The following is a 15,070-nucleotide window of genomic DNA, read 5'->3' on the forward strand; positions in this document are numbered from 1 at the left end:
AAATACAAATACAACACAACAAGTAAAGAGGACTGTTAGCCAGTTAATATATAACTCTTTGACGATACATAAAATGTTGTCATAGATGTATAAGCTATTGTGTTGTATTGATGTTTGCTGTCTATTTGTTGTCTATTGTGTTCCCAGGTTTAGACGTAGTGCAAGGCCAGAGTAAGGTCATAGACAGCTCCCGACTGGACGCCTCCAACCTGCTGGCCAGCCTCCCTGAGTCAGAGCGTGGCACCCAGGATGTGTTGTACAAGGTTAAGGAGTTTCCCGTCCATGGTCGGCTCACACTAGGTGGTGTGGATCTCACACACGACGCCCCGTACTTCCTCCAGGAAGACGTGAACAGCGGTGACCTGGAGTACCAGCATGGTGACTCTGGGGCCTCCTCTGACAGCTTCTCCTTCCGCGCTTGGCTCAACTCGCACAGCAGGGGGCCCTCCAGCCCACCGCAGTCCGCTTTGGTTCTGGAGGAGATCTTCCACCTGAGCCTACGACCACGTGACTCCAGCCCCCCGGAGCTGGTGAGCTTAGAGCTGCTGCTGGAGGTCCTGCAGGGTTCTACGGAGGTCCTCTCCAAGCAGTACCTCAACACCATCGATGAGGACAACACCCCTGATGAGGTGCGCTTCACCATCATCAAAAGCCCCTCCAACGGCCAGCTCATCAACACTGATACCAACGAACAAATCAGCGAATTCACCCAGGAGGACATTAATGCTGATCGGGTGGCATTCATAAGTCACGGAAGCCTCTCTGAGGGTTTTATGGAGTTCACAGTCTCAGATGGAAAGCACCACACCACTCCATACACACTCCATATTGGCATTCTGGCCCACACACTGGTGCTAACCAAACCACCGGAGATCTATGTCCTGCAAGGAGATGATGAAACCCCTATCACTGAATCCATGCTAAAAGCCAGTACTGGTGGACCCATTGAGGAGGAGGTCCTCTACAAAATCATCGGCACGCCTAAGCACGTCGCTGTAATGGTGGACAGGCAAACAACCCACGCCTTCACCCAAAAGCAAATCAACGAGGGTCGGGTCAGTGTGCGCTTTGTGACGTCAATGTCACCTCGGGACAGCATACCCTTCCTGGCGCGAAGCAGAGCTGCCAACGTTTCTTCTGTCCTGAACATCACAGTGAAGCCACTGGCCAAGATAGCAAAGGATCCTCTGCTTCCCAGAGGTGCTACTGTCCTGGTTGATAGAAAGCTACTAGATGCAACTCCGCTTGCCGACAAGACGAAGACATTCCCAACATTTACAGTCATCCAGAAATTAAAGTCAGCACGGTTTGTTGAAATGAAAGGAGAAGGGGAGGGGGAGCCTGTGAACACCTTCACACAAAAGGACTTGGATGACGGACTTGTTGGACTAGAGATCCTGAACAACACGGGTAAACAGGCAGGGACTGACGGTAAAGACGAGGCCCGCTTGCTTCTCAAAGCTCATGGAGTCCCGCCTGCTGTGTGTGTCCTACCGTTCACCACTACCCCCTACAGTTCCACAGGTGTATATGGAGCAACAGTCGTAAAAACCCCCAAATTACCTGAGAGCAAGGAAACACTTCCAGTGGGGAGGGGAGACAGGCCTTATGAAGTTGGCCCAACAACAGCCTCCCCAAATCCAGGTTCACACAAGACCCCAATGGTAGCCAGGCGGGGCACCCTGTGGTCCATCCTTATTCCCATATTGATCATCCTACTGCTTTTGATTCTAGCTGCTGTTCTGGCGTACTATCTGGTGCGCCGGAATAAGACGGGAAAGCACGACGTTCAGACGGTTGCCACCAAGCCCAAAAATGGGGACGTCAGTCAGGAGACATTTCGGAAAACAGATCCTGCCAACAACATTCCTATGTCCAGCATGGACTCAAAGGAGGCAGATCCTGAGTTACTGCAGCACTGCCGGACAACAAACCCTGCCCTGAAAAAAAATCAGTACTGGGTATGAGAGCTCACCAAGAATAACCAAACTGTACTATTCAGAACACTCACTGTTGAGCCTGGCACAGGACTTCTCCACCTTTAGCTCCATGATGTTTGCCATATCAGTATAACAGATGACAGATTGTGTTTGCTCTTTGTCTCAAAAAAACGAAATGAAAGAAAAAAAATCTGCAGTTGTCTATTCTCAGGTTTTTGCACAATGCAGATTTCCACTGACTTAAAAGAAAGAAGGTAATGTAAAGCTATACACACATTTAGCTAGATTTGTCTCTATTTATTGTAGGACATGTTGGACATAAACATATTTTGTGTTTGAAACTCTTTTTAGATTTGTTCCTACAATGATCTTGTGCTCTCTTAGTAATATCCTGTCTCACAGCTCTACAAGCATATTTTAGTATTAGTTCTAAATTTGTTAGTGTATGTGTACATAAAATCTAAGTTCACATTTAATGTTTTGAAGTAACTCCTATGGGCAAGTTCGCCATTTTAGTGTAATTTTGTTTTATTTTTCTACAAATGTACAATATTTTCTTTGTCTACCGATATAACTTTTGTATCCTTAGGCTATGGGTGGTAGTATTGCTAACACAACTGAAATTCTCGCTTACATCCACTGGACTGACTTATGGCACTGAAGAAATATCTGCAGCGTATGCAATTGCAAACCACAGACAGGAAGTCACTCACCAGTGGCTGTTAGTAATACATCCCAAAGGGCTGACAGGAAGTTGTGAGGTCATTTTCAACTGATTTTCCAGAGTTGTAAAGAAGTTGCGATGAAGTATTGCTCTTCACTGTTTGCTTTTGGGAGAACATTTTCCATGATAGAACAGCTACTGTATGACATCCATATCTTTCTCATTTCTTTTACAAAATGTTGTTATTTCTGATACTTTTCTTTAGAAGTTTAGATTAATGAATAACTGAATTTGAATTGTTAATGCTTAGCTTTGTCTATAACCCAAACTTCAGTGTTAACATGTAAAAGTGCCCTTTAATCTGTCATCTTTGCTATTACCTCTGGAGACATAGCTTTGTTTAACCGAAACACTTTTCAGTAGTGTATGCACTCCTCAAATATGTCCTAAAATTCTAATACGGATGGCCACATGGGTGCAGCAGATTGTGTCCTAAAAAATATAATCTTATGAATATATATTTACTGTAAATATACATATAACATAAAGCTTGCTGATCTGTTGTAACAGGTCTATCAGGCGGAATGCCATTTAACACTACATTTTGATGTGAGAGTCATGACATTCAAATCATTTCAAATGAAATGGCACCAGTATAGGCTTTGGTAGGTATGAAGTGTTAAGATGAGTCACTGGCCTATAATAAAATGTCCAGGTGACATAGTTTAGAGATACTTTGCACGTGTTGCATAAGCAGCACCTGTTTTTGTCATTTTCAGGAACAGGTTTTGTTTCTATGGTTTTTAGACGGAAAACAGCAGAATCACTTTCTTACTTGGGTCTCTCTTTATAATGAAATCGTTAAATAGAAATGTAAGAAAAGAAGAGACATTTTGATGTATTTGATGTGTTCTCATTCACTTCACATTCCTTTGTTATGATTTATTCTGAAATGTTATATCTTCTATGAGTATGCTGTTTAAAAAACTACAATGACACGTAAAACTACAGAGAATAAAATTTCCTGTGTTTCTTTTTATAATATTTTTCCTCTCAGATGAAGTCAGCATAGTTGGTCTGTGCTGGTCTTCACTGCCATAATAATTAATGCTTGTATTATTATGTCCTATCATTGAAAGTCAGATGGATTTGAAGCTGTTACTAACCCCTTCTGACTGTAATACAAATTCTAAACATTCCCTTATTGTCAGATGCATTTGCCATTGAGAGTCTTTCCATATAACCGAGTATTTATATGTATTTTCTTTTTAAAGATTTTGGCTGAGATTGAGATATCTCTGGAAATGTGTGTGTGTGTTTTATCTGCAGTGCATGATAATTCAGATACATTATTCAAAGGCTAAGAGATAGCTCAGGAAATCAACAGTTTGTGTCTTTAATGTGTACCAATGGGTTGTTTATCTGTTTTTTTTTTTTAAATGTTCAAGGGTCTATCAGATCTTGATTTCTTGCGTTTGTCAATATTTCTGTCTCCAGTATCTTTATGTATACTACAAATACCCCTTTGAATGGACTGAACCCTAAAGCATACTCTTAATATTTAATTTTACTTTCAACTTTTTGATCGATTTTGACCACGTGTGGGACATTGCCAATCACTTTACATCAAAAGTTATTTATTTTTGTACTTGGCTATGGCGGTGAGTGCCATCCATGTTGAAATTGTAACCCACCAGCTGCCACGAGAAAGTTTTTTACCCAAACATGAAAAATAGAAAAAATAAAGTCCAAATACTGAATTAAGAAATAAAATGGTTTTAACTTTGTTATTGCTTTTTCTATATGTTTGTGTATTCTTACAACCAGCACCCTAAGCAACACTAGTGAAGCCCTTCAAATTTTCTTCATTTCTTTCTGTAACAATGTGTCTTTGTTTGGAAACTGACTAGTTACTTTCGCCTGAATCTTCTGGTATGTGGGAGCGAGCCACTAATCTATCCCTGAATCCATGCACACATCTACTTCCCATTTATTTAAAATATCTCTCATACAAGGGTGTCTGTTCCAGACGGTCATTGAATATTCTGTTTCTTAAAACAGTCTATGTTTAAACCTTATAACATTACTGATTCAAGTTTCCCTGTATTAAATATGAAGTATTAGATATACAGTTAGAATATATTCTGGTGGAAATCGTCTCTGGTGTCAGAAGAGGCTCTTGCATTGTATGTTGTCAACCAGCAGGTGGCGTATTGTGGCACAGAATTGGCTTGACAGACATGAACCAGCCATTGGACGGCATTTAACAAGCCCCTCATATGCAGTCATAGTTTCCAACCAAGAGCCTTTTCTTTCATTGCACCTTAAGCCTTTTTCAGCCTTTTCGTCATTCTTACCTCAGTTCTCAACATATGCTTATGACTTACAGCCTGGTCTTGGTGTTTCACAACTTTCAAAGGCACTTTTGTTTTCAAAATGCTCTTCCCTGACATACTTCCAACCATTGTTAACCTTACTCCCATGGATTACTTGAAACAGTTGTTGAATGTAAACTGTACTAAGTACAGTTGTTGACTTTCTCAATAATTGTGCAAAGAGTCCCATTAATATGTTCCACCATTTTCTCATCTCCTCAGCTGAGTAAAACAGGAGCAGATTTTTGTTTGTAAATTTATGTTTCACTGGATTTGAAAAAGCAAGCCAGTCACAATCTTGAATTAAATCCAACAACACATCCTCAACTCTAGTAAATCACTTTTCAACAGTGACTTTCTTTGAAGGCTTGTCATGCAGTGTTTAACAACACAATTCATTGGGAAAGCTGAATTTTTGGGATGGTGATCTGTGAATCTGTTGAATTCATCAGGATAGCTTATTCTATTTTTTTAGGTAATTATCTGAAGACTGTGTTCACATTTGATCTCAAATATAAAAACTCATTGAGAATTGCTGACGAAAGCATTTTGTCCAACATTTACCAACCCATCTCCTTGTCTCTCAAAATGAGTCTTCCTGAAGGCTTTGCAATATGTGCGGAATCACCGAGGTGGTCTTGGTGGTTGTCTTTATTGATTCAGAAAGCATGATCGGAGAATTGGAGTGCTTTAAAATCTTAATGACATACAAAACCAATGCTCATACACAACTTTGTGAATATGGACTGACAATTATGCCTTATAATTTTCACATATTTTCACTTTCAGACCAAAAAGATAAAAGGTGTGAAACATGACATTGCACGTAGAAGATGATGGGGAGTATTTGACCTGAATTCTACAGCCCCTTGTGAAGAGTCCCTGCCTTACCTTTGGCTGTAAACTCTCTAAGTAGGCTGACATCAAAGTGTTTAGTTTCACTTGAGGACAACCATTACAAGAACCTTGTCAGAAGCCTGTACTGACCTGAAGTGGCCAGCACTGATCCCACACGCACGCACGCACGCACGAACTCACACGCACACACACACACACACACACACACACACACACAGAAAGAGACACACACACACACACAGAAAGAGACACACACACACAAAAACATTTGTTGTTATCAAAGATTTTAGGATTAAGTTGGTGTAGGCCTCTGGTGTATTCAGAAAGTGTCTTAGACTTTATGTTGCAGCCTTTTGCCAAAATAAAAGTTTAATAAAATTTTCCCTCATCAAGCTACACTCAATATCCCATGACAAAGCTATTTTTTTTTCATTTTTAGCTCATTTATTTTAAAATAATCTGAATCTGCAACAAAACAAAAATGTGAAAAAAGAGGTCTGAATACTTTCTGAATGCACTGGATAAGGCTGAAAGCATTTGATTGCATTTGTTTTCAGTCATGTGGAACACCCGCAGCTGTGGGTCGCACAGGGCACCGGCTCTGCTCCCAGCCTACCTCCCTGAATTGCTTCCACAAGTAATATTGGCATTAGCCTCTCATATCAGGGTAAGCCCCCCATTGTTTTCCTCTGGCTCTGTGACTCGACCGGTTTGTTTATCAAGGATGTGTATGCGTGTTTACCTTTCTCTGAAGTTTGCAGTCTGGATCTGGACACAAAATTGTTTTTAAAGAGAGGCTATACCATGCCATGTGTTTTTTTCCCAAACCCCTGGAGGAGTCACTGATCTAAGTCTCAGTCATCTGAGGTGAGGTGGCTCAGTGAGGACTGTGGGCTTTGTGACTCCCTATAGACAATGACTGACTGGTAGGCTGCCACTGAAAGAGTCTGAACACAAACGTTGAGATCAAAGGCATTCGCTTGGTGTGGAGGCTGGCTGGGAGCAGTAGCCGCTGGTGACTTTCCTCCAGCCACACAGGGTCACAGTTTGCCCCTTGAACTTGACATTAGAAAGAGACGATGTACAGATGTGGTTGACAGTGAACACACCATGTGTGCTTTGTGCTTTGCTAGCCATTTAAAGTGTCTGCTTAACTTCAAATGCTTTCTATTCTGATTGGAAATGTAGGTCAGGGTCCGTATTCACAAAATATCTTAAGGCTAAAAGTAGCACCTCACCGCCGATTTAAGACAAACTCTTATAAATTATGGTTGTGTCTGTCCTAACTTTGGGACTTATTTTCACTAAGAGTAATCCATGAAACCCCTTAAAGCCCCCTAAAAGTAGTACCTCAGTCTGGGGGAACTGAGACATTGACCTAGTCGAGAAGACCAACTCCCATGTGAATGGAAAATGCTAGTTTCTGCCACTCCACATTACAATGTTTTGGAATGCAGAAGCAGATCTACTGTTAAAGATACCAATCACGATTGGAGCCTGTAAGGTATGCAACCAACCACGATGGAGCTTGTAAGGTATGCAATCAACCTTGCTCCTGTCTACATAAAGATCTCATCATACAGATGCAAGCAAGCTTGTGCATGAGACTTGATGTCAGCCATAGCAACGAGGAGGTCCTTAAGAGTTCTTGCTTTTCCTTTGTAAAAGTTGATCTCAGCAGCTTTGTGAATAGGATTTAGAAAACTTAGTTTAGTTAGAAACTTGAAGTGCGACTTCAGACTACTCTAAGTGGTAAAATGCTTTTTGAATCATCCCTCAGTCTCTGCTTCCCTTCTTATTTGTCCCTCAGAGGGGTAAAGACTTCTGTAAAATAGGCCAGGTTGGATGTGTTTATCACTCATTTAACACTCATTCTCTTGCTAAATGTCTTGCATATTTTCTTTTAGAGCAAGGTCATAAGGGTTTATCCACAGTAAATAAACATGTCAAGTTGCAGCTACTTGGACAAAGGGTCATTACTAATTGGTTATATATAGCATTACTTCCTATCCAAAAAGCTGATAAGAATATTGACCCCTTAAATCAATAGTTAATATAGGCCTGCATAGCCCACCCTGAGGGCACGTCCTCAAGATAGAAGATCTATAGAAAAACAGCTTTTCTGTTTGTTTTAAACCACAGGCCTCTGAGGCAATTTGTTCTGGTTGTGACCCAGCTGTTGTGGCATGGTGTTGGGTACAACCAATGTCAGAGGGGCATCTGGTGGGGTCAGGATAGTGGCCAGTTGGACAGTAGCGTAGTGTTCCCAGCGAGAAGAATGGTCCCTTCACTGCGGTGCACAAGACAGTCTACTAGAATGCAAGGGGTTCAGATATGTCACTGTGATGCATTGGTATGACAGTGTCAGCTGCCTCTCGCGCTCTGCCATACACTAACTACTGTGTGTGTGTGTGTGTGTGTGTGTGTGTGTGTGTGTGTGTGTGTGTGTGTGTGTATGTGTGAGTGTGTGTGTGTGTATGTGGGGGGCAACAGTGGTGCTGCCATGTGTTTAGCTAAGACAGCCTGGACTTGTGGCATGATGTACACAGGCCTCTCAGCCAGTCACTGTTTGAGCACTCATACATCAAGTGAGAAAGTAATGAATTTTCCAGGTATGCATTACATAACATGCAGTTAATGCAAAGAAAACAACATTCATTAGTTCAATTCATGGAGGAACAATTACATTTTACACAGTGCTCAGACTGCATAAACATGCCCGCACCCTTTAGTCCTGACATCATGACTTGTCTGGAGCTTCTCTCATTGGTTGGAAAACAACTGTAATGGAGACTTAGTGTTTATGATGGTCTGTCATGTTAAAGAAGTTTGTCTAAAAAAACAAAAAAAAAACAGGGTAGCCCAAGCAAAACAAAATAGTGGGCACAGCTCTGTGCTCTCTGTGCTCTGCTGAGGAGATGAGAGACTGGGACGGCAGGAAATTACGGAGGAAGTCCTGGCGAGAAGCAGAGTCTGAGCGTTTGATCCGTGCCTTGTCGTCACCGGCTACAGCCGATGGGATGGCGGCCTGCCACTAAGATTGAATGCATGGAGAGAGGTGTAGTGTTCTGTGGAGTAAAGGGACTGGTATGCAGACTGGCTGTGCTGATATTTTCGGAGAGCGCACTTCTGGAAATACACTTAGGCTGTCTGCAGCCACTCTTTTGCAACAGCTCAGCCATTCTTAGAGCAAACCCAGACACTATAAGTTACACAATAGGCTCAAAGTTTGCACAAAAAGGAAGTAAAATGAGGACACTTTGCCAAATATATGATTCATTGCTTTGAATGTTCTATTTGAAAGTTAATTACTTAAAAGTTTCTAACTAAAAGGTTTCTTCTAAATCCTATTCACCAACTACTAAGAGCAACTCTTACTAAGGAAAAGCAAGAACTCCTAAGTTAAGAGACTGACTGACTGACAGGTCTATGCCTGTGAGAAGGAAATAAATGAACATGTGACATATACAACATATGAAGTTATAAAGGAATGTGCTACTCAAAAACAGAGTATCTTTGCATAGCAAATCATCAATTTGAATTCAAAATGAGTGTGTTCTTTCGGTTAGCTGATGTTATTGCATCCCTAACAAGCTCCATGGGCTGCATATTCGATCGTGATTGGTATGGAATCTTTTTCAGGACTTCTGCTTCTGCATTCCTAAACATTGTAACATGAAATGATTAAAACAGCCTCTTTTTTAGTGACTTAGTAGCCCTCTTGACTACTTTTTACTTCTCTCAGTCTTAGATCCTACATATAGTGCTGATGGGCTTTTTGGAGTCCCAAAGTTAGGACTGACACACCCATCATTTTTATGAGTTTCTCTTAAATCGGCAGGTTAGGGCTTTTAGCCTTAAGATGCTTTGTGAATACGGGCCATGACTTTTATATGAGGAATTCTGTAAGTATGTGTATGTCTGTATGTCTCTATGTGTGTGTGTGTGTGTGTGTGTGTGTGTGTGTGCGCACATGTGCACGAACTGTGTATGAAATTATGTGATTTAATTACCTTTTAACATCCTGAAACATTTAGAACCACAGATGGAGACAAAGACTCTGCAAAAAAAAAAAAATTGGAATCGAGAGGCATTGGCACAAGCCCTCAAAGTCACAACAGAAGGCTCATTTTCAGATGTTTTTCCACTCACCCTGCATGAGGCGGCTGATATTCACTCAAAACTCGACAAAATACCTTCATCAAATAGATCACTGAAGCTTGTGAAATTGAGCCTCAGACATTAGTGTCACACTGTGTGACTCGTAGCACTCGGGCTCAAATCTGCCCTGCCACATTCCAATAATGACTCTGCTACTTTTGGGTGGAGCTGAATTGAAGTAAAGGTATCCATAGGAACACAGCAGGTGTCAAAGGCTGCAGTAGAAGACTGACATCCCATAATGATTTAAATGCATTACATGCAAGGGTTAGTGGTTTCAATGTATTTGGCTAGTAACTTAGTGTTGATTAGCCTAACTGGATTGTGCACATTCATATGGAAAAAGTATGGAAAATGTATTACTAGTATATGCAATGTGTTTATACACATTATCATGGCCCCTGTCATATACAGTAACATCGTAAGTGTTTGTGTGCCATTTTAGTATGAAATGTATTCTTTACCACAGATTTATCAATCAGGTATTGTACATGACAAGTGTGATTCCCATAAGTTTTTTGCAGACCTTTTCCATAGAACTGAGATCAGCTCTGGCATAGATGAAAAAGTCCAAATTCTAAAACATTTCCAGAGAGAAACCAGAGTCCACCATTACAAAGACTGCCAAGAGTTTAACATTTCAGTGTTACACAAAGCCTCAACATTACACACCGAGGTGTGGGCTATTCTGATAACATTCATTTCTCATACATGCTATGGCAACTGACAAGCTCACATTTTTAAACTTGTACTACTGCTGACAACATTGCCTAGAGGGAATAATTGGAGGAGTTACAGACATAGATGGTCTCCAATGGTATGTGACGAGTTGAACAAGGCCTGAGTCAGATTTTCAAATGGTAGGCATCAGTCCAGTTTTCCAGAGGTAGCAGTAAATCACAGCTCTGGCAGTGATCATATGGAGGCGTTCTGTGTGTGTGATATGATTGATAAAAAAAACATGAAGTGGCAAAATGTAGTGACTTTGGTGGGTGCTTATTCACTAAGTGGCTCACCCTGAGATGGAATTTTGTTTACAGGGGTCAGGAAGAATCCCAGGAATGCAAACTCAGTGTTCTGAGGAAATGGCTGTTGTCTCCAGAGGGAAGTCTCTCACTTGGCTCTCAGTTCAGAGGGAGGGACAAGATAAAAGTACCATGAGGATGAGGAGGAGTCACACTGAGCTGCTGGCTCCAGATGGATCTTTACCTCTCACCCATTAGCTTTAAGTGTGCTGTGTGCATTAATAAATACAGTGACCAGTGACATTAGCATAGTCATAATTTATGTTTTTATAAAATAAGTGTATTCATATTTTATGTTGTTACAAAATGAGCATAGTCAGAGATGGGCGAAAATACATCAAAATGTATTTTGATACAAAATACAAAATACCCCTCAAATAAATGTATCAAAATAAAATACAAAATACTGTTGCCAGAAAATGTAACAAAATACAATACCTGTATTTTGTATTTTTAAAATACAGGAAATACTTTTTCTGAATTTTCAGTTTTCTCACAATTTGCTATAGCAGAACATTCAGGTTTGGGCTATTCAGTGGCGTAACGTAGTAACCATGGGGCCAGGTGCAGGCTATTATGACGGGCCTATGTCAGTGGTTTTGTATCATTTTTTTCATGTTTGTAACCGCCGCCACAGGGCTCTCATTGCAATCTCTATGGCTTCCGGGAGGGCTATCCCCACCGTGCTTTCGTCATACGTATTTGCCAGGTAAGGACTAGGACGCGATCTGGCACTCCGCGCCTGGGCGAGACTCTCCACTGTGTGAATGAGGCGCGCCTCACCTAGGACGCGGGTCTGGCACTCCGCGCCTGGGCGAGACGCTCCACTTTGTGATGAGACTCTTTTTAAAGAGCTTAGCCTACTATAAACGTTGTTAAGACTCTTACTAAAGATCTTACTCATTCTCACAGAGACAAAACAATACACGTAGCCTACTATAAACGTTGTTGAGATTTGTATTAAGTTGAAAGTCGGTAACAAAACAGAGACAAATAGCTACACGTCAAGCAATGTCATTTATTTCTTAAAATACGTTTTACGAATCCAACTTACATTACCGCTGCACACTCACAACCTTACAGATAACGTATATAAGTTGTACTAGCATTTGTATTCAAAGTTTACACTTTAATCTACCAAAGTACTCACCGTTTAACAATACAACTTCCACAAGTTACAGATTATCTTTGACAACATTGGCGCCCACATGTGATTGACAACACTGGCGCACACATGTGACATCACACAGATAAATGACCGTGTAGCTATTTGTTTTGTCTCTGTGAGAATGAGTAAGATCTTTAGTAAGAGTCTCAACAACGTTTATAGTAGGCTAAGATCTTTAATAAGAGTCTCATGTGCGCCCGGGCCCCTGCCTCTATGCAATGCGGTGCGGAGTGACAGATCACGTATCGGACCTTAGCTCTAATTGCGTATAAGGACATCACACGGCTTTCATCAAGTCACATTGTCAAGATAGCTAACGTTCAGTGCAACAACTCTATTCGCTCTTTGAAAGAACCTCCTTTAAATCGGTGTACTAATGAAGATAAAATGACAAGGATCAAGACAGCTTTCTAAGTTTTCGACCACAACCCTGTTTTGTGAAAAAAATTGATTTAACATGGGAGTCAATGAGAGAGATCTGGGGTGATTTCCTTTTTGCCCCAAAAAGGGGCGGGCCATAAGAAGCAACACTTTTGGCAAATTGACTGATTCGACAATGACATTCAGAGGCAGATCAGATGGTCTCGTGGTAGAATCCGACTGAAAAAAAATCTCCTTCTGCCTAAACACTGGAGAAAGTAATTTGAGTATTTTAAATACAAAATTACTCCACTCTAAAGAATTTTGATACAAATTACATTCTATTTTTTATCGGCCCTATCAAATACAAATTACAAAATACTCAAAAGCAAATTAACTAGTATTTCAAATACTGTTGCATCATAGTTTAGGAAAAACGGTAGATGCCCTTTGTTGCCATATTCCCTGTATATTAGTACTCAAACTATCTTCATCACACACCATTGCACTGCAAGTATGTTTGTTATGCAGCTAGGACAGCTTTGCCTGATTACATAGCAAACATCCAAGGCAAAAGCCTCATTTCATGCTTCAAGAAAAGTATTTGGCCACCCTTGGGGCTTAGAGGGCACTTCAGTGTCCTGAATCTCATCGTAACATTTTACAGCAATCCCTGCCTCTTACTCAAACACACAGTCCCTGGCCCCATGCCAGCATCCACATCTAAAGGATTTTGCAATCCCTGTCTTTGTGAAGCAGCAGGCCCTTTCAATGTGTGTCTGTGCCTCTCAACCCAATTGTTTTTCAGCAGTTTTGCAGTGAACTGGGGTTTGAAAAAAGCAAACAAAACGAAGAAAAGCTGAGGTACAGCTATGCATGCTGAGAAACAATACTGAATTATACTGCTGCCGCACTATCTTCAGGGAGGTTCAAGCTGTACTGGTTGGATGTTAACATTGACTTCTAGAGGCTCACATGGATAAAGCCCAGTATATTTAATGAAATACACAAAGTGTTTCTCCTCTTGTCCTTATATGTATAAAGCAAGTACATAGAATTGTGGTAGTATATGGGGAAATGTCACAACAAGAGCCACTGCACATAGAGGTAAAGCCATCAAACAGAAATGTTGATGTCACGACAGAACATATATAAACCATGACAGAGCACGCACTGATAAAACTGGCCCAACACCATCACAACCACAAACCAACACCAAGTGTTATATGCAAAGTGACAAAACTTATGTTGATAAAAAATAAACACTTGGTGCACGCAATGATGTCATCAGAATGGGACCAGAAGAGTCCAGTGGGAAATGATGAACTTGTCAGAACTCCTACCATAAACGGACAAACCCTTCAGACTTTTCCACACGAATGCTGAGGCAATGCACACAAACCACTGGAATTCCACTGTGTTTTCCCAGCAAAAGGAGGTGGTGGGAGGGGGGGGCTGAGTTTGGCAGCGTTGTCTCCCGGTGCAAGGGAATGCCACACCCACTGGGCAGTGACTGCTCACCCTGAGAATGCTGTGCTGCCTGCGAGGCTTTCTTAATTGAGTACATCTGGAGTCAGTGACTGTGACTGTCCTTCACAAATAGACAGAGGTCAGTTACTGCCTCTGTCTGGCCCGTGTCCTGTAATCCTTTCCACAGTTCCAGAGCATTATACAGAACGTTATCAAGAGCATTATCCAGAGAACCAGAGAGGGCTTATGACATGGTGACCTATGCATTACCAAACTTTGCTTCCAGGACCATTTTTAAGCATTAAACGAAATCCTGTTTATATGCGTGCATTTGTGTAAGAAGTAAGACTTCTTAAAGCAGGGTTTGTGTTTTCCTTCCATAACACTGATATGTACTCTCAAAGCTTTTACAGTTTGCCCCTTAGTGTCTGAGACATATGATTTATACTTGTGGGTTGCCAGTCAAACAACATAATACAAACGCTATGTGTAAATTTCCAGAGATTAAATAAATCCTCATTACTCACTTGAATAATGGTAGCATTACAATGTCCCATGTTAATCATTTATAAACAAAGATGTTATGTTGCCAAGACCAACTAAAGAGACATTTTGTCTTATTTCATTTGTCGCCGAGATCTTCGCTATACTTAATTGTGCATGGTGCATTTGCACAAGCACAAGACCAACACACCCATATTTCACCAAAACCTGTGTGAGCTTCTACGGTACAGACACTGTGCAACATGCGGGGAGGAGGTCCTTTATCCGTGTGAGGTGACAAGCACAGCAGCGGATTTTGGGCCAAGGATTAAGGAACATGCTGAGAGAAGAGATGGCCATCTGCTCCGTTTGTTTGCTTTTGCTGCTAAAGGAAAGGCCCAACTCACCTCGTCCCACCCCACCCCTGAAGCCACTGCTCTACAGTCCAGGACCCCAGCAGTTCTCTGGAGCCTGACCTGACAACATGGCCTGGATGCAGCATTGATCACTAGTTTGCGTTTGTCATCCTGGGGAAAAGACAGAGTGATTTCTACACATTGCTGGCA

The 15,070-nt window shown here is 41.4% G+C and overlaps 1 protein-coding gene across 1 annotated transcript in view; it reads left to right on the top strand.

The window, feature by feature from the left end:
• Positions 1-4,315, top strand: part of cspg4 (chondroitin sulfate proteoglycan 4) — a 38,602-nt gene extending 34,287 nt beyond the window's left edge. Inside the window, exon 10 of the mRNA XM_080842929.1 lies at positions 148-4,315. Coding sequence (XP_080699055.1) covers positions 148-1,967 — 1,820 coding nt within the window. The 3' untranslated portion in view covers positions 1,968-4,315. The remainder of the gene's footprint in view (positions 1-147) is intronic.
• Positions 4,316-15,070: the final 10,755 nt, after the last annotated feature.

Source organism: Sprattus sprattus (genome assembly GCF_963457725.1).
Source record: "Sprattus sprattus genome assembly, chromosome: 7".
Classification (NCBI taxonomy): Eukaryota; Metazoa; Chordata; class Actinopteri; order Clupeiformes; family Clupeidae; genus Sprattus; species Sprattus sprattus.